Source organism: Lepidochelys olivacea (assembly GCF_965140295.1).
Source record: "Lepidochelys olivacea isolate rLepOli2 genome assembly, chromosome: 2".
In the NCBI taxonomy this organism is placed as follows: domain Eukaryota; kingdom Metazoa; phylum Chordata; order Testudines; family Cheloniidae; genus Lepidochelys; species Lepidochelys olivacea.
This window is the reverse complement of record NC_140412.1, coordinates 200,566,280-200,592,799: the sequence shown is the minus strand read 5'-3', so window position 1 is coordinate 200,592,799 and position 26,520 is coordinate 200,566,280. Positions and strand designations below refer to the sequence as shown.

The window sequence follows — 26,520 nt, the reverse complement described above, 5'->3', positions numbered from 1 at the left end:
AGCCTTCCAGCAAGAGTATTTATGTTTTTAATTTAACTCTTCTGGGTGTATGCTTCCAACATAACAAGGAAAAAAGGTGTTCATTTAAAAACATAACTAAGGTAAATCAGGAGTAAATCCACTGAAGTAAATTAAGTTAATCTGGTATGAACAAGAGGAGAATCAGAACCATTGTAGGAGAGAGTGTATTTGAGAGGAGAGATGATATATGATGGGAAGAGCCTAAAAGAACAGAAGTGTGAACAGGTCGGGGAGCAACATAAGGCTCGTCTCAAGCCCCATCATTTCCAGTGTAGTACTGCATAGCACTTTACAACTATGTAGCAGCCCAGATTAAATGTTCTGGAAGAAAAAAGAGAGAGACTGAAAACATAGTTCAGTTATAAGCTTTTTCATTTTAGAATTCAAGCTTACACAGTTATCTAGGCCCACTATATTCATAATTACATTTTAATATCTGCATACAAAAGCTATGTAAAAATTATTTCCCCCCCAAATATACAAATTTTCTCTTCGGATAGTCTAAAACATTTGTGGTCACAGATTTTTAATATATATATATTTTAGGCTGAAAAAATATTACTGATATAGCATATCACTTACTCCTGTTTGCAAAAAAATACATCATCCAAAGTATGGTCTTTCATTACATCATGTAATGTTTGTCTTACCCTCAGGGCATGAAACCAATAGTAACAATAAAAAAAGTCAACCTTTTGTCTCTTTTAAACAAATGGCATGAAAGACTAATTTGATGTAGTTGCGAACAAATTAAAAATGAAGAGTTAAGAAAGTATGAAAAGATAAAAAGAAATTACAGTGTGTCAGCTAGTTCATGCCCTGATATTATCTATACCAACATTAAATGTGTAATTAAATAAAGTGTCTTTTAATGTTTTACATTGTGCTCAGTAATTTAAACAAATTTAATCTACACCCTCTGGCTGATGCAGATTTATATGTGATTGTCTTGTGCATAAATAGGGTTAGCTTTTAAGTAGGTAAACTGTGCAATGGGCAGTCACAAAAAACTTATTACCTGCACAATATTGCTTTTGAAGGCGACGGCAGTCAATGTGGATACACACAAGAAATGCATACTCTTTGCATTTACTAAACATTTATACAACACGGTAAACCTTTGTGATAAGGCCAGACCTTTTTTGTGTGTTTTTTAAACAAGATTATTCTGTTGCAAAAAAATGTGCTCACTTTACTTTGAATCTTTAGGTGGAAAATAAATCTCTATTGCACTAGAATAAAATTTCTCTCTATCAAGTTTAAAGAGGGATCATATCATAGCAATATCAAAAGGAAACGTCTGGTAATCAGTTCCATATTATTACAACAACAGGACAAATTAAGAGCTTGTTTAGCTCCTGGAGGCTTTATGTCAGTGAAAGGACAAGTGTTGGACACTTTTAACTGCTCTCACAGTGAGAGAGAGAGAGAGAAGAATGTTCCTTGGTTGCTGATTTTGATTCTGTCACTGAAAAAGGTTTAGCCTTATAAATGTTGGCTACGTCTCAAAACCGTAAGACTGATTTTTATAGTGTATGATTCATGCAGCAAAACGTCAATATGACACATACAGGTTAGAGTTCCATAGCATAAAGATACATCACTAACAATGACATGCTCTGCTTGTGATCAACAGCCCTACCTAGGCCGATTTCTGATTTCTCCCTCTGGTCATTTTCTTTTCTTTTTTCTTTCTGAAACCAACCCCTGAAGGAGCAAGCATTTACCTCAAAGATGATTTTGGATCTTAGAGGTCTAATTCTAAAGTCTACATTTTGGCAGAGTGTAAACAAAAATCATTATCACACTGTATATACGTTATTTTAAATATCGGAACTAAGTTGGGATGCCAGATGAAAGGAATAGGGCAAAAAACAGTGAGGATGACAATGAAAGAGCTAGGTTGACAGAAAGAATCATGAATAAAAGACCCCACTGGCTACACCTCTAGACCACAGAGCAAAAATGAGAGTTATGTGGCACCATCAAACACAAGAGTATGGACTGCACTGAAAAGTTCAGTTCTGTTGCACTCAGTCAGAAGGCCTTATTCTACAAATACTACAGGGTGTAGTGCTTACTACTGGGAACAGTCAGTCACACTAAAGTCTGTTACTCACAGTAGCAAGCACTATGTTCTTGAGCCTGCAAAGACTTGGGACTACGCATGTATGCAAATTTAAGCATGTGCATAAGTCATTGCAGGACAGGGGGCTGAGTCCAGTAGCAAGCGTTCGCAAGATCAGAGCCTAATATAGGTTCTAATTCTGCACTGGTGTAAATCAGGAGTAATATCACTGAAGTAAATGAAGTCAGACAATGTAAAACTGGTATGGAAGCAGGGCCTTAGATGTCACTAAGATCACATCTGTTAAACTAAGAAATGGATATTGGTTTTGGATTGATAAATACTGGTAATTCACTGCAATGAATTGCTGCCACATCCCATACCTTTAATATAAAAAAGGTTAAAAAAATACTGCTATATGTACTCTTTGCTAAAAACACTGACCAACATTTTCTGGCTTGTTTTCCTAACGTTAGGCACCGAAATCCATGTTCAGTCACTTAAATAGAGGTGAACTGATTTTTCGGGATACTGAGTAGTCACAGCTCCCAATTAAGTCAACATCTTGGAAATTCAGCCACTTATTCAGACATTTAAATACAAATTAGGTGCCTAATTCCAGGCACTCATTCATGTAATCTACTAAATCTAACACTTTTAAACCTCAGTGCTTTGCTTGTTTCATTTAATGGGGACAGGTTCCCGTACCAGTAGTTATTTTAACAGCAGCCAGCCTGTGAAGGGTTTATTCTCAGCGCTGGATCAGACTGATGAAGCTTTCCTGAGTCAGATGACTAATCTTTTTTGTTTTTGTTTTTTGTACAACTCTTACCTTTTCTACGCTATTTACTTGGAATATCTCAGTGTTGCCAATCCCAAGGCTTCAAAAATCATGAGCCAGGCCCCCGAAATCATAAGATTGGCTTAAAAATCACGAGAGTTCTAAATTGTCAATTTTGAGTTCTTATTTGCCTTCTAAGTTTTGAACATTTGGGTTTCACATTTTCAAGCTTTTTTCTACAACCAAAAGCACCAGAAACTTTTTTTTTTAAATCATGTAACAACATGATTTCCAGGGCGGGGGCTATAAGAAAAACAGCAGATATCTCAAGACTGGCAATAAAATTGTGAGTTGCCAATATTGATAGCTGTCAGGAAGAAGAATGTTTTTCTCTCTCTTTCACCTGCAGCATGATCAAATTTTTGTACACTAATTTAGTCATAAATAGCCTTAGGAGCATGTGTGGGGTTCTCACTGGCATCAGTGGGAGTTTCCCATGAAGATTAAGGGCAGAATACAGCTCTAAAAGGTTTGTACATTTCATTTATTTTTGCTTAGTAGATCTGGAAAACAGAAGCAAGAAATGGATCAACTATTTTATTTAATTTCTACAGGTATCTGTCATTTTAACTAATTTGATTTTAAAATGTGTGCAATTATTTTTCTTTTAATGTATGCAGTTAGGATCTGCTCATGCAAGCCCTGACTCGTGTAAGCAGTTCTCACACTACGGAGTGACTTTCTTGAGACTGCACATCTGAGGAAGAGTTTGCAGGACCAAACCCATAATTCTCATTATTTTGTATGGGTTTTGTTTCTAAGTATAACCCCCAGTATTCTGGATGATGTCCCTAACCCCATGACGTACTCTGGGTTTTCCTGCAAAACAATCTGGAAAATGGTGTCATTCAAACATTTGCCTTGGGGTGAGGTGTTTTTTTTTTTTAACCTCATACAAAAACCAAACATTTAAGAACAAGTTTCCAGTGGCCTGGCTTCCCTTGTGCCTGCAAAAAATTCAGCTGGGTGTTTTACACCCACAAGGAATTGTGGGCCCAAATATTAGAAGTCCAATATGTAACTACTAAGATTAATGCTCACAACCCATTGCAAGTCTAGATGCAAATTGCACCAATATACATGGAGGCAGGGATTCAGCCTGGCTGAAAACGTGGCCCTTAGTATTCCAAATGCTTTCTTCCCATTCCAGCAGGAGTGAAAATCATTTCAAAATTCCCCTGGAGTTTTGCCCACAATGAAAGTTTTCCTAGTACCACATTTTCATGAGTCAAACACTTAGGGCTAGATTAGGGCCTTTAGCTTTGAATGTCCAACTATAACAATGCCTGTCCAGTTGGGCAGGAAAAGATACTTCCTTCTGTCTTTATGTATTGATATGTGAATGCACTATGCAACAGAGGGAGGCTGTACTAAATCTTTTCTGTTGCCAGGAAGAGGACGATCCTTCTGATGTATCCCACTTATAGATAAACCAGGAGATTTACCTGACCTGGAGTTTATAAAACTTCAGAGACAATCACCCTGTGATCAGGATGGAGGAAACAGAGGACTCTCTACTCATAATGCCCTTGAAAAAGGCCCACATGAGTGCCAGGAGTGCTGGCTGGCAGATTTCAGCAGCAAGACATCCTGTTGTTGCTCAGTTCAGCTCCTACTAATGCAGTCAATAAAAATAAATGATTTCAGGGAATTGAGAGAGAATCTAGCCAATCAAAATAAAAATGCACCAAAAAAGGTACAAAAAGATGGCAATATGTTTAAGACAGATGCTGAAGTTTCCTTTGTATTTATCTATCAGAAATTACTCTCAAGACATACTCTACATGTTACTGGGATAAAGCTGTACAGTCTGGAGCATAACTAGTAATAAGGTAGGTTTCTATCCTATTTGGAGATCATCATAATCATTTTTTTCTCCCTGTGATCATTTGTATCTTTGCATAACCCTAAGCAAATCCTGCAGTCAGGATAAAAGACACATTCCTGCAGAGTGCTGAGTGCATACCGATACCTGCCGAGTGCCCACCCCTTCCAGTGCCACTTGGATGTTGATGTGACATCCCCCTTCACTTCCTCTCCTGAAACCAACCTGAGTTGAGGGCTCCCAGCACCTGTTGGAAGAGCTCAACACCTCACAGGATCAAGCCCAAAGTCTCTATTCCAGTAGACCTGCCACTGAAGTATTCTAGAGTTTTAATTGAGCAAGGGCTGAAGGATTTTGCCTTCATTTTGTACAAATGAAAAAAATATATCAACCCCTCCTTCCCACTGGGTATTTGAAAAAAGATTTGATTGTAGAGGACACAGATATTTATGATCCATGTAATAATCCCAAAGACATGATGCAATCACAGTGATGATGGTATTCTTAGGTCACAATGGTAATGGTTACACTTAGAATGACCATGGAAAACTAGACACTGTATCTCACTTGTGGCTTGCAAAATGAGGTAATACTGGGAAAAAGGCAGGGCAAAGTGCTTTGCCTTGGAGGCCTGTTTATTTTCTGCCACTTCAATTTTAACTCCCCATTTCCCCAAGCAGTTATGGATGTGAGCTGGTGACCATTTAAGTGCTGGTGATCGAGATTGGTTTGTTTGTGTTTTCACTGTTAAGCTGTCAAAGCATTCACATCAAGGGACTGAAGGACAAAATGCAATAGTCACAAGTACCCGCATAAAAGGGACATTTTCATCCATGTCTATGCAAAAAAAAAAAAAAGAAACAAACAAACCAAACCAAAACAAAAAGAACAGAAGAAGAGCTAGGCAATGGAATGAAATGACAGCCAGTAGTGCTATGGGAATTCTGAGAACCACTCCAGTCTTTCTAATCCTCAAACACTTCCAAGAACAAAGGGGGAAAGAGTTCCGTGGGGCATTCCACCTTCATGTGCAGGAAGCGGCTGGCGTGGCAGGCTCCAATCATTCGTAGATCTGTCACTTTCATCAGCAGTTTTGGCCAAAAGTGTGCAACGTGGTGTTTTCTGTAATTAATGTAGTGTTCAAAGGCCAGGAGGAAACCTTCTTGACATTTTTCTATCCTCTCAACACTGAGGAGACCTGGACGATCTGTAGGTAAAAAGAAACAGGATGAATGCATTCATTTACAATAATAAATTCCTAATCAAAATCAAGAGAGGAAGGACAGCCATGTAATAAAGGCACTGGACTGAGACTCAGGACACCTGTGTTCAAATCCTGGATCTGTCATAGACTTCCCATGTGACCTTGCTCACTTAATCTCTCTGTACCTCAAAGATAGTAATGGTTCCTTCCTCCAACCCTCCAATGGTTCCTTCCTCCAACCCTTTGTCTGTCTCATCCACTTAGAACGTAAGTTATTCAGGCAGGTACAGTCTCTTATTATTGGTATGTTCATTGCATAATGGAGACCTGATCTCAGCTGGGGCCCCAAGCGTTACTGTATTACAAATAATTATGAATAAAAACTTCCTTCATCAAAAATCCCGCCCCCGCACCTCTAAATTACGATTCTCTCCTGTCTTTGTTTTCCCTTTCAATGGCAGCCCTACAACTGTGACCCAAGAAGCCCTCAATGCCCACTGGCAAGAAGGATACAGGAATGTCCTGATTCTGCTATGTACATTCGAGTTCACCAAAGAACGTCACTTCAGATCTTAAATGAAACTCGAGTCACATGGTCTTTAATGACGTTGTGAAATGTATGTACAGATACTAGGTAAGGAGTTCTGTACAGATACTGAAGATATGCTTATCTGCAGTCTGCAGCAAGGTATTAGCCACCAGCAGAGATGAAAATATTGGTTTTCTGTTAGACAAAGAGATGTTTATTCACTGGTCTCTCTGTCAGGATGTAAATCAAGCATTATAAACCAACACAATGGATGCCCATTTACATACGAAGTCAACGAAGAGAGATGAAACCAACGGCGAAGCAGCAAAGACACAAAACAAGCCACAGCTGGTTAGCCTGTACTCTGACTACTGACAATGAACTTTGGGGATTTATGTAGAAGGCAAAGAAGACAGCCCCTCATCCTGCTGACTACATCACTGTGACAATTCTTGGGGTACCTAGGACTGTGAGCCACCTTGTTCCCCCTGCATCCAGTGTCAGGGAGTCTTGCTTGTGCTTAGCTGGATGTTAGTTTTCTAACATCACCAGCCTTGTAGCCCCCCAAGCACTCTCCTCTGTGCCATGCCAGCCCTTACTGTGCCTTACAGGTTAACAATAGGTGCACCCCAGTCCCCTAGACCCTTTGAAGCATTCCCCTGTGATATCCAGCCCCTGACTACTTACAGAAATATTATGTCTGCTGTCCCCAAAGGAACAATATGTACAGCAGCTTATAAGATTCAGCTCAGGACCAGTATTTTACTTAACACCACAGCACTGAGATATTTACAGTGAAAACAAGAATAAGTTTATTATCAAAGTCTAGAGATTCAGGAGATGGTGAGTAAGAATATTGGAAACACATGGTTACATAAAAAACAAAATCCTAACATGCTTTCTAGAGACTAAACTTAACTATCAGATTAACCTCCTATCTAACGAAGTTTATCTCACCCAAAGTCTTCTGAAACTTTTCAACCAAGATTGGCTGAGATCTTGGGTTTACAGGCAGTGAGTTTACATTCATGAAAATGGGATGGAGGATCTTATGGGAAGGCACAAGGTGAGCAGGCCTCTAGGAACACCAATGAACTGCACTCAGTGGTGCTGGCAATTCAGCAGACAGTGCTCCTCCCTCCAAATCAGCACAGAAGCAATGTGCCAGCCTGGCTGTGAAAATGCTTCCTTTATGAGAAAACATTTAAAGGTCCCTTTCAGGAAAGAAGTTCCTATGGAAATGCCTTCTGAAATAACTGTTTTACAAGCCAAGGCTTTGGAAAATAAACGGAGACCCAGATGTTTTCAGTGGAAATGTCAAATGAATGCAAATGATCAGGAAGGTCAACGTAAACCCCTGTCCTATGTATTGTTTACTACTCAGGGATTAAAGCACTCTCAACCCCTCCTCCCCCTCAAGTTGCCAGGTCTGTCATTGCCCAAGAACCACATTCTCAGTCCTGTATGTTACAGCACCCTGGGCTAGAGCAAAAGAGCACCTCGGGCTTGTCTTCAGTACGGGGTAAGTCGACCTAAGTTACGCTACTCCATGACGTAGCTGGAGTCGACATAGCTTAGGTCGACTTACTCCGGTGTCTTCACTGCGCTGCATCGACAGGAGATGATCTCCGGTCGACTTCGCTTACTCTTCTCTGAGAGCTGGCATGCTGGCATGGACTGGAGAGCACTCTGCCATCGATTTCTTCAGTAGACCTGCTAAATCGATCACAGCAGCATTGATCTCCCAGTAGTGAAGCCCAGCCCTTAGAGAATTTACCCTGAGGATGGCTGATGCTGAGCGCTCTATTTGTAAGACAGGGAATATTGGCCCAGACTCAGCTACATCACTGATCCCTTTCCAGCAACCAATCCACCTCAGACCTCTACACTGTTTGCACATGGTCTGAGACCAAGACCATTGTTATCTATCATAAAGGTATTTTTGTGAGTGCTTATCCACATAGTTTCTAAGCCCCAATGTGATGCAGAAACCAAGAATTTCAGCTGCATCATTCTAGTGACGCCTTAGCCAGTGCTCCTATATTTAAAATACCCTCTGTTTTCTTTTAGAGAGAGATTTGCTGCAGATACAATGAACCAGAACTTCACACAGGGATGGTTATAAAAGCTCCGGTGGTGCCCAATATGTTCTCATTCTCACCTGATGACATGAGCAGCACAGCCTGGAGCAGGGCGACCTCTGTGTCATCCAGGTTAAATGAAGACAGCGACATGCCCAGGTCGAAGATGGCATCAGAGACTACGCCGAGACCCCCGTTTTTCAGCTGGCCCCTTGTCACTGCCATCTCCCCATTTAGTGTTAAAGTCTCACTCTCGGGGTCGTAGCGCACTGCTGCTCGGAGGGACATAATCTCCATACAGCAGCCTTTCAAAAGGATTATCTGGTCTTCACATGGCAGCTGCAGAGATTACACATGATAATGAAACAGCCTGCACTAAGTAGGGTTTTCAAGCAAACTTAGTTTTGAAATACAATAAAATCCATGTTACTCTCAATAAACATCAAGGGCTGCTAAATACACTATTAATGCTGTTACACACCATACAGCTGATAGACTAAATACTCCCAAGTATGAATGACACACCCCAAAAGCTAACAACCCTGTGTAGTATATGCTTTGCCATCCTTCTGAGTGGGTTCATTCCACCCCATTTCTGTTGGAAATTAAGACACCATATCATTATAATGAAGGACTAATGGGTTCGAATTTCAGAAGACCTCAGCTTCCGTTAAGGCACTAAAATGAAGGGATCAGATTTTCAGAAGTGCCGTTCTCAGTGGGGGACTGCTGGGGCTGAGCAGGTTTGAAAAGCTAGCCTGATACATTTTCATAATATCCACTTTCCATTTGAAAAGCATTTTGCAAGCTTTAATTGACAAATTAATACTATCAATTGTTTCTTTGGTTACAACAATACTGCACCTCTTACTTTTCTGACCTAAGAATAGGGGGGGAAATGATCACACATGGGAAGAACTATAAATGTGGGCTGGTTTTTAGTAAAAGTAGTAAAACAAATATTGTCTCTGGAGAAGATTTTAAAAAATGCCTAAGTGATTGGGATTTGTGCTCTTTCTTCCCTTAATCACTTTTGAAATCTCCCCCTGTAATATTTTGGAAACCATCAAGTATCAGCATTTAATAAGAGACAATGAGCCAGATTCTGCTTTCATCTTTAGAAATGTAACTCAGTTGCCTTTAGTGGCACTAGTCCAATGTTATGGTGGTGTGACTGACAGCAGAATTTGGATCATTATCTTCAAGGCATGTTGCAAGGCTCATCTTTTTCCCAGGGTTTGAAAATGGTAGGAGGGAGTGTAGGGAGTGAGAGGGAATTGTAATGCCAAAGATGGGGAACTATTTGAGCAGAATTTGCTGGAGGGTAGTTCCTGAATTATTGCACTTAGGTTGTATTTATATGTTATTTCTAAGGTGTCTGCATAATAGGAATAGGTGCCCTTTTTAGCATTTCTATAAAGCTATCTAGCTACATAAATAAATGATAATGAAAGAAGAGTGAAATCTCCAAGACTGTTTTGAAGATGTCACTGTAAGTCAACATGAGCAGCTACCGTGACATATGTAATCATATGAAGATGAAGCTAAATCCTAATTGGGTTCTAGAATGAAGAAAATCTGTTTCATTTTGGGTTCATGTTAAGATATGATTTTTTTACTTTGAATCTCAAGTGAAGTAAACGTGTGTGGTTTTGGCAGTTGTGCACTCACTCACATAATGATTACATTTAATCTGGTAGAAAAACGTACAGCATGGATGATGGACAATTGGCTGACAGAGGCAAAAGCAGTGTTCTGTGGGAGAAGAGTTTTAAACATGGAGCCAGCGGAAAAGAGAAATTGACTAGGATTGCACAGTTATTTTGATGTGTCGCCAGTGTCAGGTCTGAAATGTTAGATACATAAGGAAAATGACACCTTCCAGTCAGGGCAAGTCAGCTTCCTTCTGCATCAAGCTCAATGGTTGCACATAGATGGGCTGAATGGGGAAATTGGCAGTTTAGCTTCCCAAAGGAAGTGCTGCTGTTTGGCTGCTGAGATCCAGTAAGAGAGGAGAGAAGGTGAAAGAAAGAAAAAAAGGAGAAAGGAAGCAATTATAAAAAGGTGGCAAATGGGAAACAAATGCAGAGAAAAAGGAGAGAAAGAAAGAAAGGGGGGGGGGACAGAGGGGGAATAAAGAGAAAAATGAGAACTGTATGGAGAGACAAGGAAGGAGGAAAGAAACAGAGACAAAGAGAAAAAAGAACGGGATCGTGAGATACGTAGCAAAAAAAGTCAATAGTGGGATATAACATGAACAAATAACTCATTATTTTTTCCACTGATCTAATAAACATAAAGAAATTCCTTTACTCTCCCACCTCTCCCAGACCCCCCTTGTAACTTCTTTATGGTGCACCTTTTCCCATAATGCTGAAGGAAACACTGCACAGGCCTTGGTTCAAGGGACACTGTTAGGTTAAATTGTGTCCAAAGTATAGGCTTTGTAAAAAATAAGGTTTTACCAAACTGAAGACCAATAGAAATGGTTCCTTGACTTAATTTGTTTAAAAAATACCACAATTTTATTTTTCTTAAAGAAACAAACACCCTCAGTGCTTGCAGTAGCCCGCACACTGTAGCACACCATGGCTGGGTCTGGTGGAAGTTGAGAGGGCATTCTGGCAAGTTTTAGGGACTTTTTTCTTTTAGCCTTTTTCCCCCTTAAAAGGGCGAGAGAGATCGGCATAGAAAATAACCTGTAATTCATCAGAAAGCATGTAACCTCCTGGCAGCTGGAGCCCAGCCCCCGACAATGAAAAATAATTCCTTGTCTATCACAAACATTCCCTTCCCTTACTCCCTCCCAGCTCTATTCTTCCCCTCTATACCTTCCCTGTCTCTACTCTTCTTTGCCTGTCCATTGCTCCCCTATTTTAACCCTCTCCAGTTCTTCTTCTTTTCCATCCGTAATTGCTCCCCTACTTTCTCACCTATCTCCTTATTTCTGGACAGGACTTGGATCCTACCTCTGTATGCAATTAGCCAGCCTGACAGACCAGGTAGGATCCTGCCAGCCAGGGCCAAGACTGGCTTCCTCCTAGCCTGCATGGAGTCCGGGCTGTCCAAGCTACAGTTGATGTTGGCACTGGCATCAGGACTCTCATCTTCTAGCAGCAACACATGCCCACCAGAGACTGGGGCTGCAGCTCCAGTTGACTGTGAAGGATGAGCTCATCTCACTGGGCCCCCTGCTGGCCACAGATATGAACTCGGCTGCTCACAATTTGATTTTGAGACTGAAATGACCTAAAACTGCATTGGCAAAACTCAGTACAGCCTTAGCCAAACTGGGACCGCTGACAACTGTGATACCATGCCACTAAACCATGAGCCTTTGAAACTGGGATGGTCTAGCAGCTGTGATGAATGTGATGGATGAAGTGAGCTGTAGCTCACGAAAGCTTATGCTCAAATAAATTGGTTAGTCTCTAAGGTGCACAAGTACTCCTTTTCTTTTTGCAAATACAGACTAACACGGCTGCTACTCTGAAACCAATAAAAATACAGTGTGTATCCCCTCTTGCAGCAGGCAGGGCACTGGGGAAAAGGGCCATAGTCCTTCCCTGCTCTGTCTCTTTTGCAGAGGTTAGCTGCACTGTCAGCTCTGGTCCCATGACAGCAGGGACTGTGATTGTGTCTGTGCAGGGGCCTACAGGGGAAGGGAAGGGCTTTTCCTCGCAAACTGATTCACAGCCGGAGTCTGGCCCAGGCAGGATTATTTGTAACCGAAGTAAAGACACCTGCATTTTTTAAAAAGTGAATCATTTTAGCCAGACTGTGTCCCTTTCAAATAAGTACTAACGTTTGCCATTCCCATTCCTTTATTTCACAACTGCGGCCACATGAGAAGGCAGCTCTCCCGACCCTTTGTATTCACTGTGAATTGTTTCTCATTCTATTGTCAGATTTTGGTGTCTGTAGGAGCAAAGTTTAAAAGGTGGCTCAGCTGCGGGGGAGGCCTGACCTAGCCAAAACGAGTAACATACAAAGGTCATGCCCCACAACTCCTGACTCATTTGCTTCATGCTTTCCACTCGCTTAAATTGTGGAGCATGTGGGCCTTGTGTGGCCAGGAGGGATAGGAGATATCAGATAGGCATTGCAGCCTATTATCTGATGGACCAGGTTTTTTAATTAAAAAGACTGCCTTGGCATGTCACTGCAATTTCCCACCACAAACAGTAAATCGATGCAGACAGCTCCCCTCAGACACTGGAGTGCTACAGGGGCCTCTCAATCTCTTTGGATTTTTAAATCTTCATACTTGGCCATTGTTTCATCCTTTCTTGGCTGACAGAGCCAGGGAGAGCTATTTACAGTGCACCAGCAATTGATACTTACTGCACCCTCTTTTGTAGGTGCCAGGGGAGGCAAAGGGCATTACTTGACATAACAGCTCTCCTTGACTAACCTTAGAGATTGAGCTATCAGCCAGGGAAAAGCACAATGGTGCGCCTGCCTTAAGCTTCTTCCCTGACTGATGTTCAGTCAGTGGGGAGAAGAAGTGGTTCCCATGTTTGGATTTCGGATCATCTCCCTGAGCATGCTCACTGTCATTTCCAAGGTCATTCTCTTGCCATATAACCAGTGGGGTCAAGTGCAGTTCTGCAGGAGGAGATAGTAGGGCGGCAGTCCACCGCTGCTGCAGAACTTCCATGGCTGTGGATTGCAGGAGACTCTCAGGTGTCAAAGTTAGTTTCCAGTTGATTCAGCCCAGAATTTAAGTTAACATTTTTTTAAGTCAAGAGAACAATCATCATCATTATCTACTGCTCTCAAATTTACATTCATTCCCAATTTGTACCAGTGTGAGTGAGATCAGAATAGGGCCCATGCATATCCTAATTACACTAAAATTTAATTTTAAATATTCCTCTTATAGTGTATCTCACATTTGAATATCCTTCTGGAGCGAAGTGTTATTAGTTGCCTCCACATCTAACTTACATTTCACTCGTGGTGATGTCTGAGGGGCAGATTGTGGCCTGGGTTTTTGCTGACATCCCATCCACTACAGATGAGCCAGTGCGGGAGGTATCTTAGTCCTGGATTCAGGAAGGCACTTAACTCCATCCCTACGTAGGAAAGCATTTAAGTAAATGCTTAACTTTAAGCATGTACTTAAGTACCAGGGGGTTAATGGGCCTTAAGTATTTTCTTAAAGTTATGCAAGTGATAGGGAAGATTTATTGATTTTGCCACTGGTATAGGCCCATACAAAATCACAAAAAAGGGATTTGGTTGATCATAGGAAACAGGAAATTAAATGATACCGAGATGATTTTTATCCTATTTTTTTATTTTTAATTCTTTTAAGCCATCTGATTTAAAACAAAGTGAACTGATTAGTAAGGTCTAACCTCTTCACTTCATTCTTGCATGATTCAAGTCAACAGGAAGTAGAGGGATTTTATGAGGCTCAGATATAATTTTATGTGTTTTCATGTCACAATGACACTACTTTCTATTGTTTCTCTTGACAGGTCCATTTAGAATAGCATGAAGCAAAGAAAAAGAAAAAAGAAATTCTTACCTCACAAAACATAGGCAACTTTTTGGCAAAATCCACCACTCTTGTAATTGCTGGTGTGATAATTTTTGTAAACTGGCTGAAGGCTTCTAAGTCCACTTTCCCACTTTCTGGGGCATTAACCATTGGTGCTTGCCCAATATCTTCAGGCTAAGGATATTAAGAAATACATTAAAAGGGAAAATTTGTTTCATTCAAGTCATCTTTCATAGATGTTTATAATATGGTCGGGATTATATATAAAGTCCACCACTCTGTTCCTATGAAATTAAACAATAACATTAACCATTATTTATGCAGGACCTATAGGGGCAATTTTTCTAAAACAAGCCCCTGCAGTTGTCTGTGCAGCAGTTGTCTGTAAAATAGGTGATTACATAAAGAAATGGGTGATCAACGTGCCATTACACCCATTTTGTGTGAGCAGCTGCATATTTTACACATGCAATTACCTGTTTGTGTCTATGCATATTTCGTGGGAGAAGTTTAGGGGTTTCTGCTTGGAAATTTAGGGCTGATCCTGCCTCCTTCCACTGCTCAGCACCCTCAACCTCCCCTAAAACCAAGGGGAGTTGAAGATACTCATTACCTCTTACCTAGAAGATGCTCAGAACACTGTAGGATTGGGCTCCTTGGTTACCCAGTGTTATAATGTTATAATATCACAAAGACCACAAGCCAACTGCCAAGACCTATTTACAGAGGTGAGCTAACATGACTGAGACTAGGGATGGGCTGAAATCGGAGGTCGTTTGGATCAAATAAGAACTCCCTAAACATCTGCTCATTTAGGTTGAAATTTGTTCCTCTGCAGGGCTTCAGCACAAGGTTTATGCAACATGGAAGTCCTATTTTGAGGATTTAAGTGGGGCTTATATGATGTATAAGCTTTATCCTGAAACCCTGCAGAGGGGTGAATTTCACCACAGTTGAATTTAGACTTGCATACTTTCTAGACTTGCATACTTCTGTTTTTTAAAAAACCCACACATATCCAAAGCTGTTCTTCCGTGCTCAAAGTAAGGCTTTGCAATTGCAAAAGACCTGCCAAACACTATGTGGAGGGAGCATTTTGTTCAATTACTAAGTTTAAAACTGCTCAGGAGTCAGAGAAGAACTCCTTCAAGACAGTTGAGGTATATGAAGTTTACAGAAGTACCTTTCAACAGTGATGCTGAAACTGCTGTTTGAATAATATAAATAACATAGGCTTAATAGGCTTTTTTTAAAGCAAAATGTCAAAGATTTTCCTACAGTTCTGCCATCAGTCAAAATCAAAATCTAACTTCTTTCAGAAGAAAACTGGTGCTCTGTATAAAGCACATAAGCATCTGATTTGGAAAGAATTGGGAAAACCACATGCTATGTAACCCAACATATTAATCCAACTGAGGTTAGGGAAAAAAATTTAGTACACAGGATCCATGTTCTTGCCCTTTTAAACCAAACCAAACCGCGAACTTTGCTAGATAGTAATTTCAAAAACAACTACATCACTCTTTGCAATATTCACTGACTTTGTGAATATTGTCTTTGTGTTATCTTCTTTATGTCCTGACACAACAGTGTGTGACTGTACATATAGAAATGTGTGATCCAATGTTGGAACTGAGTAAACATTGTGACAGGGTCGGGCCAGATGGCTATAGGAGAGTAATTTTTTTTTTTTAAAGCAGAAAAGAATTTTATTTACAAAGAATCACCAAAAAGGAAAAAACAAAAATATGCAACAAAACAAAAGCAAACGCAAGGTATAGCACAGCAGCCTTCAGGAGGGAGAAGTGTTCAGGCTAGCCTGGGCCCAGAGCGGGGGGGCTTCCTCGACACCCGTGGTCCTCCACCCTCCTGAGTTACCTGGTGGCCTAGAGCGGGGGGGGGGGGGTTCCTCGACACTCGTGGTTTTCCACCCCCTCGAGTTACCTAGTGCCACGCCCAGTGTCACCGATTATTCCTCTCCTGAGAGTGCCCGACAAGATGGGCATGGCTGCGGGGTGGGCAGTTTGGGGGGAGGGACGGACGTACACCCACGTGTGATAGGACCCCTCCTAGGTGACAGTAATGATGGTATACACAGCAGCAATGGCTGGGGCCTCTCGCTCTTCCCCTCAATCAAAGGGTCAGATGGAGGGAACCGGATGGGGTCACAGAGCAGAGAACCTCGGACAGCGTCCACCGCTCCTCGAAGGCGTCAAGGGAGTCGGTGGACGCCGCCCAGAGGAACTCCGCCCGGATACGTGAATGTACTGAGGATCGGAAAACGGCCTTACAGTCGCAGGACGCTTCATTGGCCAATCTCCTCTCTCTGGTTTTATAGATGGCTGTTTTAGCTAGGGCTAGGAGGAGGTTAACCAGGAGATCCTGTGACTTTGTGGGGCCAAGGATGGGAAGTGTGTAAATAAAAAGGTGAGGGGAAAAGTGCAGCCAAAAGCGTAATAAAATATTCGTGAGGAGCCGAAAAAGGGGCTGCAGCCTGGCACACTCTAAATATACGTGTGCCAGGGTTTCCCTCACTTTGCAAAAAGGGCAAGTATCCGAGATGCGGGTGAACCACGTCAAAAACACGCCCGTGCTCACAGCTCCGTGAAGGAGCCGCCAAATAATGTGCCTGACGGGCCTCGGGACCAAGGTGGAATACAGGCTGGCCCACCAGGGCTGCTCACCCTCCAAAGGTGGCAGGAGGTCCTGCCACTTTGTATCGGGGAGGGACACCAGGGTGAGGGCGTGAAGGGTGTGAAGCGTGAGTGTGTATAGATATTTCCTTGGCGCGGTTTGGAAGCTGACCGGCTGCAGTTCATGCAGCCGGCTCGCAGTGAAAGGGTGAGGGGTTTGCTGGGATCTACGGGGTAGGGGTCCAATTGAAAGGTCCGGAGGGCCTGGGGTAGAGGGTGGGCGGGGTGCGCCCTTGCGCAGGGCTCGACTGAGATAAGCCTGAGCAGCAGGCGTCAAAATGACCTTCACCTCCTGAAGTACGTGCCGGGGGGTACGAGGTCTGGAGAGCCCCATGCGCCGAGCAAGCGTCAGGGGATCCAGCCAGTCTCCCCGGTCGTAGTCCAGGAGGTCTCCGACTCTCGTGACTTCCGCCAGGACCAAACTCTGGCGCACTGAGCAGGACTCTGCCACCTGCACACGGAGCTGGGGGTTGTGTAGCAGGGGCTCCACAAGGAGATCCACTCCCACGGTGGCCGCCGCGGACCTGGTCGTTGAAAACAGTTTCCAAGTCCAGAGGAGGTCCTGGTAGAAGACTGGCAGCCTGGAGAGGTCTCGCGGAAAACCTCTTGGACAGAGATAAAAGAGCTGCCGGTCGTATCGGAGCCCTTGGAAGCGGCGCAGGAAGGCGTGCGCCAATATGCTCCACGTCGAACTACCTGCACTATAGAGGAGCCTCTGCAGGGCCCGGAGGCGGAAGACACGGACCTGAGTGTGCAGACACTTCAGGCCCTGCCCTCCTTCCTTCAGGGGTAGATGAAGAACTCCAACAGGGGCCCAGTGCATTCCTGACCAGAAGAACTCTAGAATCGATGTCCGGAGGTTGGTCAGGAAATCTGGGGCTGGGACCAGGGTGTTGAGCCGGTATCAGAGCATGGACAGGACTAGTTGGTTAAGCATCAGCGCTCTGCCTCGGAGGGAGAGACATCGGAGTAGCCTCGTCCATTTCCGGAGCCACTCTATCATCCCGCCTTCTAAATTTTGCCAGTTCTCCGGCGGAGAAGGGTGCGTGGCAGAAAGGTAAACGCCTAGGTAGAGCAGCAGACCCATGCTCCACCGGATGGTCTGAAGCGTGGGTGGGAGGGAGCTCACCTGCCACCAGTCCCCTACTGCCAAGCCAGAGCTCTTGACCCAGTTGACTTGGGCGGAGGAGGCTGCCGAATAGATGACCTGGCAAGCCTCCACCCACGCCAAGTTGCCTGGGTCCTGGACCACGAGGAGCACGTCATCGGCGTACGCCGACAGGACCAGCCGCAGCTCCAGCTCCCACAGCACCAACCCTATCAACCTCCTTCGGAGGAGACAGAGGAAGGGCTCCATCGCCAGAGTGTACAGCTGGCCCGAGAGGGGGCACCCCTGCCGTACTCCTCGCCCGAAGCTGACCGGTTCGGTCAGGGTCCAGTCGAGCCTAACCAGACACTCTGCAGAAGCATACAGTACCTGGATAAAACTCACAAACTGAGGTCCGAATCCAAACGCCTGCAGAGTGCCCAGGAGGTACCCATGGTCCACTCTACCAAACGCCTTCTCCTGATCAAGAGACAGGAAGGTGAACGACAGACCATCTCTACGCCCGAGTTCCAAAAGGTCTGGGACTAGAAATAGGTTGTCAAAAATGCTGCGGCCCGGGACAGTGTAGGTCTGGTCTGGGTGGATCACGTCCGCCATCACGGACCCTAGCCGCAGCGAGATTGCTTTCGCTACGATTTTGTAGTCCGTGCTAAGGAGTGAGATGGGGTGCCAATTTCGTAAATCGCGGAGGTCCCCCTTCTTCGGCAAAAAGGCGAGCCCCGCTCGCCTGCACAAAAGAGGAAGGACCCCGCCTTGCAAGGACTCGGCCCAGATAGTGGCTAGGTCTGGGCCAAGGATGTCCCAGAACACATGGTAGAACTCTACGGTCAGCCCGTCCATGCCCGGAGATTTATTGGTGGGCATGCGATGGAGGGCTTCCGAGAACTCGGCCAGGGTGAGAGGCAGCTCTAGTCGGTCTCGGTCGCTCACGCTGACTGTAGGGAGTTCCTTCCAGAGCCAGGATGGGTCAGATCCGGGGAGAAAAGGCTTGTGTAGAAGTCATGGGCCCTCCCACACATCTCCACTGGATCCGTGAGGTGGGTGCCGTCTTCTGCTAGAAGGCAGGTGATGTGTTTCTTGGCCCCCCTCATTTTCTCCAGGGCATAGAAGAAACGGGAGCCACGATCCATCTCCCGAAGGAGGTGGATGCGGGATCGAACAAAGGCACCTCGGGCCCGATGGTCCTTGAGGGCCCGGAGCTCCTCCCGCTTCTCCCGGCACACTCCGCAGAGGAACGGGTCCTCGGGGCTGGCGGTCAGACGCCTCTCATCTCTAAGACCTCCTTTTCCAACTGCTCTATCGCCGCATTTCTCCGTCGGCTGATGCCCCGGGTGTAGTCACGGCAGAAGAGCTTGGCGCGAACCTTCCCTAGGTCCCACCATCGCCGCGCCAAGGGAAAGGCACGCCGCTGCTCTCGCCAGGCCAGCCAGAACTCCCGGAAGGACGTCACGAAGCCCTCATCCTCCAACAGGCTGTTGTTAAAATGCCAATAGGCCGGCCCCAGCCTCTCTGCATGGAGGGAGGCTGTTATGGTGGCTAGATGATGGTCGGAAAATGGGGCCGGCCGAATGTTGGAAGAGTGGGCTCGTGAAAGATGGAAATGGGATAAATAAATACGGTCCAACCGAGAGTGGTGTGACCGATGGGCCTCCACCCGGACAAAGGTAAACGTGGAAGTGTCATCCGGGTGGTGGTCACGCCAGACATCCACTAGGGAGTGATATTCGACTATTTCTCGGAGAATGTTCGCGGCGGCCGGGCTCAGCTCGGCCCCCGAGCGGTCCTGCTCCTCAAGGGTGGTGTTAAAGTCACCTCCCAGGACTAGGCACTCGTGAGAATCTAGGGTGATGAGGAAGACGGACACCCGCTGGTAGAATTGCGGCCGCTTCGGGCTCATTGTCGGGGCATAGATGTTAATGAGGTTGATCACGAGCCCCTCCATACGGACCCAGAGATGCAGCAGGTGGCCCGGCACAGCCTCAGTGACCCCTAGCACCTCGGGTCGTAGGTCGGGGGAGAACAGGGTCGCCACTCCAGCCTGTCGAACTGTGAAATGGCTAAAGTAGACCCCGTCCCCCCACTCCAGCTGCCAGCTGTCCTTGGCGGTCGGATCTGTATGGGTCTCCTGCAGGAAAACCACAGAGTACCTCCCCTCCCGAAGGAAAGAGAACACCTGGGACCTGCGGAGAGCCATCCTACAGCCCCTGGTGTTCAAAGTTGCGATAATGAGAGGCGTCATGCGGAGGGCTGGGGGGGGGTGGGGGTTCCTTGTTGGCGGGGGTGTTCGCAACTCCCAGCGGGTCACGCAACAATCCGTGACCCGTCCCGTAAGTGAGTAATTTATCACGGAAGCTGCGGACCCGCCCGTAGGCCACGGCACCTTGCCTTCCTGTCCCTCTACTCTCTCTTATAAGGGCCCTTGTGGCTTGGAGGATTTGGTCAAAGTCCCCCCATCGCTGGAGAGCTAGCTGTACGTTGTTGCGGGAGCCACGGGCGTCTTCTAAAAACTCCCGCAACGCTTTTCGCAGCTCATGGGGGGGTGGGGTTGCGATTTCTTGGTTATTCCCTGGTGGGGCTCTTGGTGCAGCCTCGTGGTCCGCTGAGGCGGGCAGGCAGGGTGCAGACCACCGACGGGGCGTCTGACAGGCCAAAGTTATTAGGTCCGTCTCAAGCCTTGGGGTAGAAGGGGATGGTGGAGGGAAAATTGCAGCTCCTAATGGGTCGCAGCAGGAAAATGCGAAGACTGCTCCTTGGAGGGGATCCGCAAAAAAAGGGAAAGAAATAACCCCAGGGGCGGCAATAGCATTGCAGGAGGAGGTGGATTGGGCAGGGACGGGGTGGGGAAAGGGGCAAGCAGGAGTTCTGGGCTTCGGGAGGCAAGCAGCTGAGAGGTGGCGCCTCCCGAACAGATCAGAGGGTTAAGGGGGTGGGGAGGGGGCTCCCGGTGATGTCAGGCGCAGGCTCTGTGGTGGATTTGGCAGCCACGGCATCAAGTGGTGGACTACCTTCTGTAGGGTCCCCGCCCAGGAAGGCGGTTAGGGGGAGGGAGCATGGGGAAAGGGGGACTGGAGTGAGGTTGCCCAGATCAAGGTCAGCCGGCAGAAGGTCATCCTCTCCCTGCGTGACCGGGGTCAGACCTAGGGCCTCGATCTCCTCATACATGGAGGAGAGGTTGCCTTCCGCCACCCCAGGGGTCTCCCCTCTAGTGCCCGACTCGACGGTTGCCTGGGGGTTCGTGGGGGTTTCGGGTGATGTCCGGGCAGAAGGGGCTTCCCCAGGGGTCTCAGAGGGGAGGGTCTTCCGTGGAGGGGAGATCCTACCTTCCAGTGCTATCGTGTCTTCCCCACCCGACACCGGCGGATGGATCTCACTCGTGGGCAGAGCAGAAGGCTCAGTGTCAGTGCCCTCCTTCCTGGTCTTCCGGGGAGCCTCTGCATCGGATGGGTAAACCGGAGCTCGAGCCTTCCGTTTGCCTCACTTCCCCTGGACTAGGGTCCAGCCCTCCACAGCATCGTCTGGGGACTGGTTAGCAGGGGTCGTGTTGGAGGGCAGAGGCGATGGTTCAGGGGCTCGGGGGGGTAACGGTGAGGCAGAATGAGGGAGGGAGGGTTCCCCTTGGGGCAGGCCCTCTCCTCTGCCTGGTAGTATCTTTGCTGCACCCTCCTCCATAGACTCTGCCAGATTGTTAGCAGCAAGGGCGGGGCTCCCTCGCTCATCTGGGCATTGTAGGGGAGGTGTTCCTTGGGCCCGGGCAGGAGTAGCAGTGGATCGAGCAGGAGGAGAGGTGGTTTCAGGTGCCGGGCGGCCAGGGGCGCCAGCAATGACGGAGCCGATGTCCTGCCGGGTCTCGGGTGCCCCTCCCCGCCGGGCCAACGGGCAGTCTCTTCGGACATGCCCCACTGATCGGCAGAGGTAGCACCGGGCCTCTCCTATAGAGTAGTAGACCCGATAGCAGGCTCCCTGGTAGGGAACTAGGAAGGACGCCTCGAGCGCCTCTCCGTCACGTGCCGGCGGCGGCGGTAGAAGCTGCACTTGCCGGTGGAACGAGAGGACGTGACGGAGGGTGGGGTCCTTGCAGCCCAACTGGAGAGGGCTGATGACAGAAACGGGTTTCCCCAGGATGGAAAGAGCAGGTAACAGCGCGGCATTGGGTAAAAAAGGAGGGACGGAGGTCAGGACGAGGCGGACGCCCAGGTCCTCTAGCGGCTCCAGGGGGACAAAACCCTCCCCCCCATCGCCAGGCCCTTCTCCACCGCCTCCTGGGCGGCAGCCTCCGATGCTAAGAGAAAGACGACCTTCCCGTACATTTTGGAGGCTGCCACAATAGCCATGGGTCCTACCACCCTCGCCAACGCCTGCACGTATGTCTCCACGTGGGGTGAGGCGGACACCAGGAGGCAATGGACGCCGTGTTTCCTGGTCATGGTAGGAAAGGGGCCCTGGCCACTATTGATGGTAGCAGAGGCGGTGGGTGGGCAAGATGACGAGGCGGCAGGCAGGGAGGCTGCCGCCACCCAGGCATATGCCGTGGGGGCCGGGGGAGGGACGCTCGCAGAGCTGGTGGAGGGAACAGTGGGGAGGGACGCCATGGTCGATGACGAGGCCACAGCGGTGGGGACAGCCCCTGTCATGGAGGGCCTGGTGGTTGTAGCGGGGCCCTTTCCCTGCTTCACACCCTGGCCTTTCCGGCCAACTGGGGGGCTCTCCTAGAATCTGGGGGGGGCGGTGGGCGTGGCAGCGGTGATAATCGCCCCAGTGCCTCCAGCTGCTGATGCCCCAGCGGGGGCAGTGGCAGGTGTTTTGGCAGCAGTGGTGGGGGGAGAGGCTTGGGGGTTGGGCGGGGGGGTAGGTGGGGGAGGGGCAGCTGAGGTTGTTAGAGGGGCCTCACCCCTCTCATTCCCCGCCATCGTGAGCAGGGAGAGATGGGGAGACACCAGAAGGAGGAGGGGGGAGGGGGAAGCAGATTAACCACTTCTCCCTGTTGGGCTGCAGGTTGCGGGAGGGGGAAATGGATCGGACTGGAGAGGGGGAGGAAACAGGAGTTGGGGTCAGGTAGTAGGGGCAAACTGTGGGGTGGACAGTCCGCGGGCGGGGGACGGACGGACATGAACCCACGTGTGTTTGTCCAAAGAGTCTCGTTTGGTTGGCTGTTGTTTCTGGCCCGGACGGTGGAATCAGGGTGAGCAGCTGAATCCAGAGGCAGATGGCAAGTTGCCAGCAGGGACAGACAGCGCGGGGGCCGTGACGGTTGTACTAGTGTTGGGGGGGGGCACCGATGGATCGGGGGGCAGCTCCATGCCACACCCCCTGTGCCCCTACAAATGCAGTCAAGACACAGTCAAACCTCCCCCCACACAAGAGTACAGTTCAAAAGTTACTCAGTCTTACAGCCCCTTCTACGATGGTTTGTAGCTTCCCTGGGTGGTTTTTCTGTCGGCTATCTTCTCTTCTGGCTTTGTAGCTTTAGACAGCGAGGCTTTCAGCAGGCCAGGAATGTCGAGTAGATAAGAAGATTCCTCTCGGCCCAGTACGGGTCCAGAATCAAACAGCAAAACGGTTTGGACTGGGGGCTTCCACTCCCCTCCTCCAGGGAGCGGGTCGGCAGTTTCAGCCAGAGCAGTAGCAGCATCCAAGGGCAGGCGTGGGGGGGCTGGCAGCCGACCAGCACTCAAATTGCAGCAGAAAAACAGCAAAAAAAACAAAACGAAGAAAAAGTGTCTGGCCCGGTCGGGGGGGAAGCTGAAGCAGGGGCAAAAAGTAAGAAAAGCCCAGGCCATGGGGCTACAGGAGAGGAATAGAAAGCAGATAGATTAGCAGTAAGCGAAGAAGGTCCCTTTTCCCTGGGTAAGGGAGCAGGGAAGGTTTTTTTTTTTGAAACAGAAAGGAAATTTATTTGTAACAGTTACAAAGAATACAAAGGGATAAAAAAAAAACTTAGCAACAAAACAACGCAATCAAAAGGTATAACACAACAGCTTTCAGGAGGGAGAGGTGTTCAGGTTAGCCCAGGCCCAGAGCGGGGGGGCTTCCTCGACACTCGTGGTCTTCCACCCTCCTGAGTTACCTGGTGGCCTAGAGCAGGGGGGCTTCCTCGACACTCGTGGTCTTCCACCCTCTCGAGTTACCTAGTGCCGCGCCCAGGGTCACCGACCCTCCCTCTCCTGAGAGTGCCCGACAAGATGGGCACGGCTGCGGGGTGGGTGGTTGGGAGGGAGGGGGGTACACCCATGTATTATAGGACCCCTCCTAGAAGACAGTAATGATGGTATTCACAGCAACTAACGGCTGTGACTGGCGGCTCTCGCTCTTTCCCTCAATCAGAGGGTCAGACGGAGGGAACCGGACGGGGTCACCGAGCAGAGAACCCCGGACAGCGCCCACCGCTCCTCGAAGGTGTCAAGGGAGTCGGTGGACGCTGCCCAGAGGAACTCCGCCCGGATACGTGAATGTACTGAGAGTCGGAAAACGGCCTCACAATCGCAGGACGCCTCATGAGCCAACCTCCGCTCTCTGGTCTTATAAATGGCTGTTTTAGCCAAGGCTAGGAGGAGGCTAACCAGGAGATCCCGCGACTTGGTGGGGCCACGGATGGGGAGTGTATAGATAAAGAGGTGGGGAGAAAAATGAAGCCAAAAGCGCAAAAGAATATTTGTGAGGAGCCGAAAAAGAGGCTGCAATCTGGCACACTCTAAATAGACGTGCGCCAGGGTTTCCCTCACGTTGCAAAAAGGGCAAGTCTCCGGAAGGGAGGTAAAACGTGTCAAAAACACGCCCGTGCTCACAGCCCCGTGAAGGAGCCGCCAACTGATGTCCCCGACGGGCCTCGGGACCAAGGTGGAGTACAGGCTGGCCCACCGAGGTTGCTCACCCTCCAAAGGTGGTAAGAGATCTTGCCACTTTGTATCGGGGCGGGACACCAGGGTGCGGGCATGAAGGGTATGGAGCGTGAGTGTATATAGATATTTCCGTGATGCAACTTGAAAACCGACCGGTTGCAGTTCATGCAGCCGGCTCGCAGTGAAAGGATGAGGGGTGTGTTGGGATCGACAGAGTAGGGGCCCGATGGAAAGGTCCGGCGGGCCTGGGGTAAGGGATGGGCGGGGCGCGCCCTCGCACAAGGCTCGGCTAACATAAGCCCGAGCGGCGGGGGTCAGAGCGGCCTCCACCTCCTGAAGCACGCGCCGGGGGGTGCGAAGGCTGGAGAGCCCCATGCGTCGAGCGAGCGTCAGGGGATCCAGCCAGTCCCCCCGGTCGTAGTCCAGGAGGTCCCCGACCCTCGTAACTCCCGCCAGGACCAACCTCTGGCGCACCGTGCGGGACTCCGCCGCCTGCACACAAAGTTGGGGGTTGTGTAGCAGGGGCTCCGTGAGGAGATCTGCCCCCACGATGGCCGCCACGGACCTGGTCGTTGAAAACAGTTTCCAGGCCCGGAGGAGGTCCTGGTAGAAATCCGGCAGCCCGGAGAGGTCTCGCGGAAAACCTCTCGGACAAAGATAAAAGAGCTGTCGGTCATAGCGGAGCCCATGGAAGCGGCGTAAAAAGGCATGCGCCAATATGCTCCACGGCGAACTACCTGCACTATAAAGGAGCCGCTGCAGGGCCTGGAGGCGGAAAACGCGGACCTGAGTGTACAGACACTTCAGGCCCTGCCCTCCTTCCTTCAGGGGCAAGTGGAGAACCCCGACAGGGGCCCAGTGCAATCCTGACCAAAAGAACTCCAGAATCAATCTCCGGAGGTGGGACAGGAAACCCGGGGCCGGGGCTAGGGTGTTGAGCCGGTACCAGAGCGTGGACAGGACTAGTTGGTTAAGCACCAGTGCTCTCCCCCGAAGGGAGAGACATCGGAGTAGCCTCGTCCATTTCCTGATCCGCTCAATCACGCCGCCTTCCAAATTTTGCCAGTTCTCCGGCGGAGAAGGGTGCGTGGCAGAAAGGTAAACGCCGAGATAGAGCAGAGGGCCGGCACTCCACCGGATGGTCTGAAGCGCGGGTGGGAGGGGGCTTACCTGCCGCCAGCCCCCCACCGCCAAGCCAGAGCTCTTGACCCAGTTGACTCGGGCGGAGGAGGCTGCCGAAAAGATGGCTTGGCATGCCTCCACACGCGCCAAGTCGCCCGGGTCCTGGACCACAAGGAGGACGTCATCGGCGTACGCCGACAGGACCAGCCGCAGCTCCGGCTCCCGCAGCACCAACCCCGTCAACCTCCTGCGGAGGAGACAGAGGAAAGGCTCGATCGCCAGAGCGTACAGCTGGCCTGAGAGGGGACACCCCTGCCGCACCCCTCGCCCGAAGCTGACCGGTTCGGTCAGGGTCCAGTTGAGCCTAACCAGACACTCCGCGGAGGCGTACAGCACCCGGAGAAAACTCACAAACTGAGGTCCGAATCCAAACGCTCGCAGGGTGCTCAGGAGGTACCCATGATCTACCCTATCGAACGCCTTCTCCTGATCGAGAGACAGGAGGGCGAACGACAGACCGTCTCTCCGCCCGAGTTCCAAAAGGTCTCGGACTAAAAAGAGGTTGTCAAAAATGCTGCGACCCGGGACAGTATAGGTCTGGTCTGGGTGAATCACGTCCGCCATCACGGACCCTAGCCGCAGCGAGATTGCTTTCGCTACGATTTTATAATCCGTGCTAAGGA

At 48.4% G+C, this 26,520-nt stretch overlaps 1 protein-coding gene across 2 annotated transcripts in view; it reads right to left on the bottom strand.

Moving 5' to 3' along the window:
* Positions 1-569: 569 nt before the first annotated feature.
* The window catches only part of THRB (thyroid hormone receptor beta), a gene marked incomplete at its 5' end in the record, with an annotated part of 301,539 nt that continues 275,588 nt past the window's right edge, over positions 570-26,520 (bottom strand). For both annotated transcript variants that reach the window (XM_084619845.1, XM_084619844.1), the window contains 3 exons: positions 570-5,962; positions 8,650-8,908; positions 14,106-14,252. In XM_084619845.1, the coding sequence (XP_084475971.1) occupies positions 5,721-5,962; positions 8,650-8,908; positions 14,106-14,252 (648 nt within the window). In that variant the 3' untranslated portion in view covers positions 570-5,720. The remainder of the gene's footprint in view (positions 5,963-8,649; positions 8,909-14,105; positions 14,253-26,520) is intronic.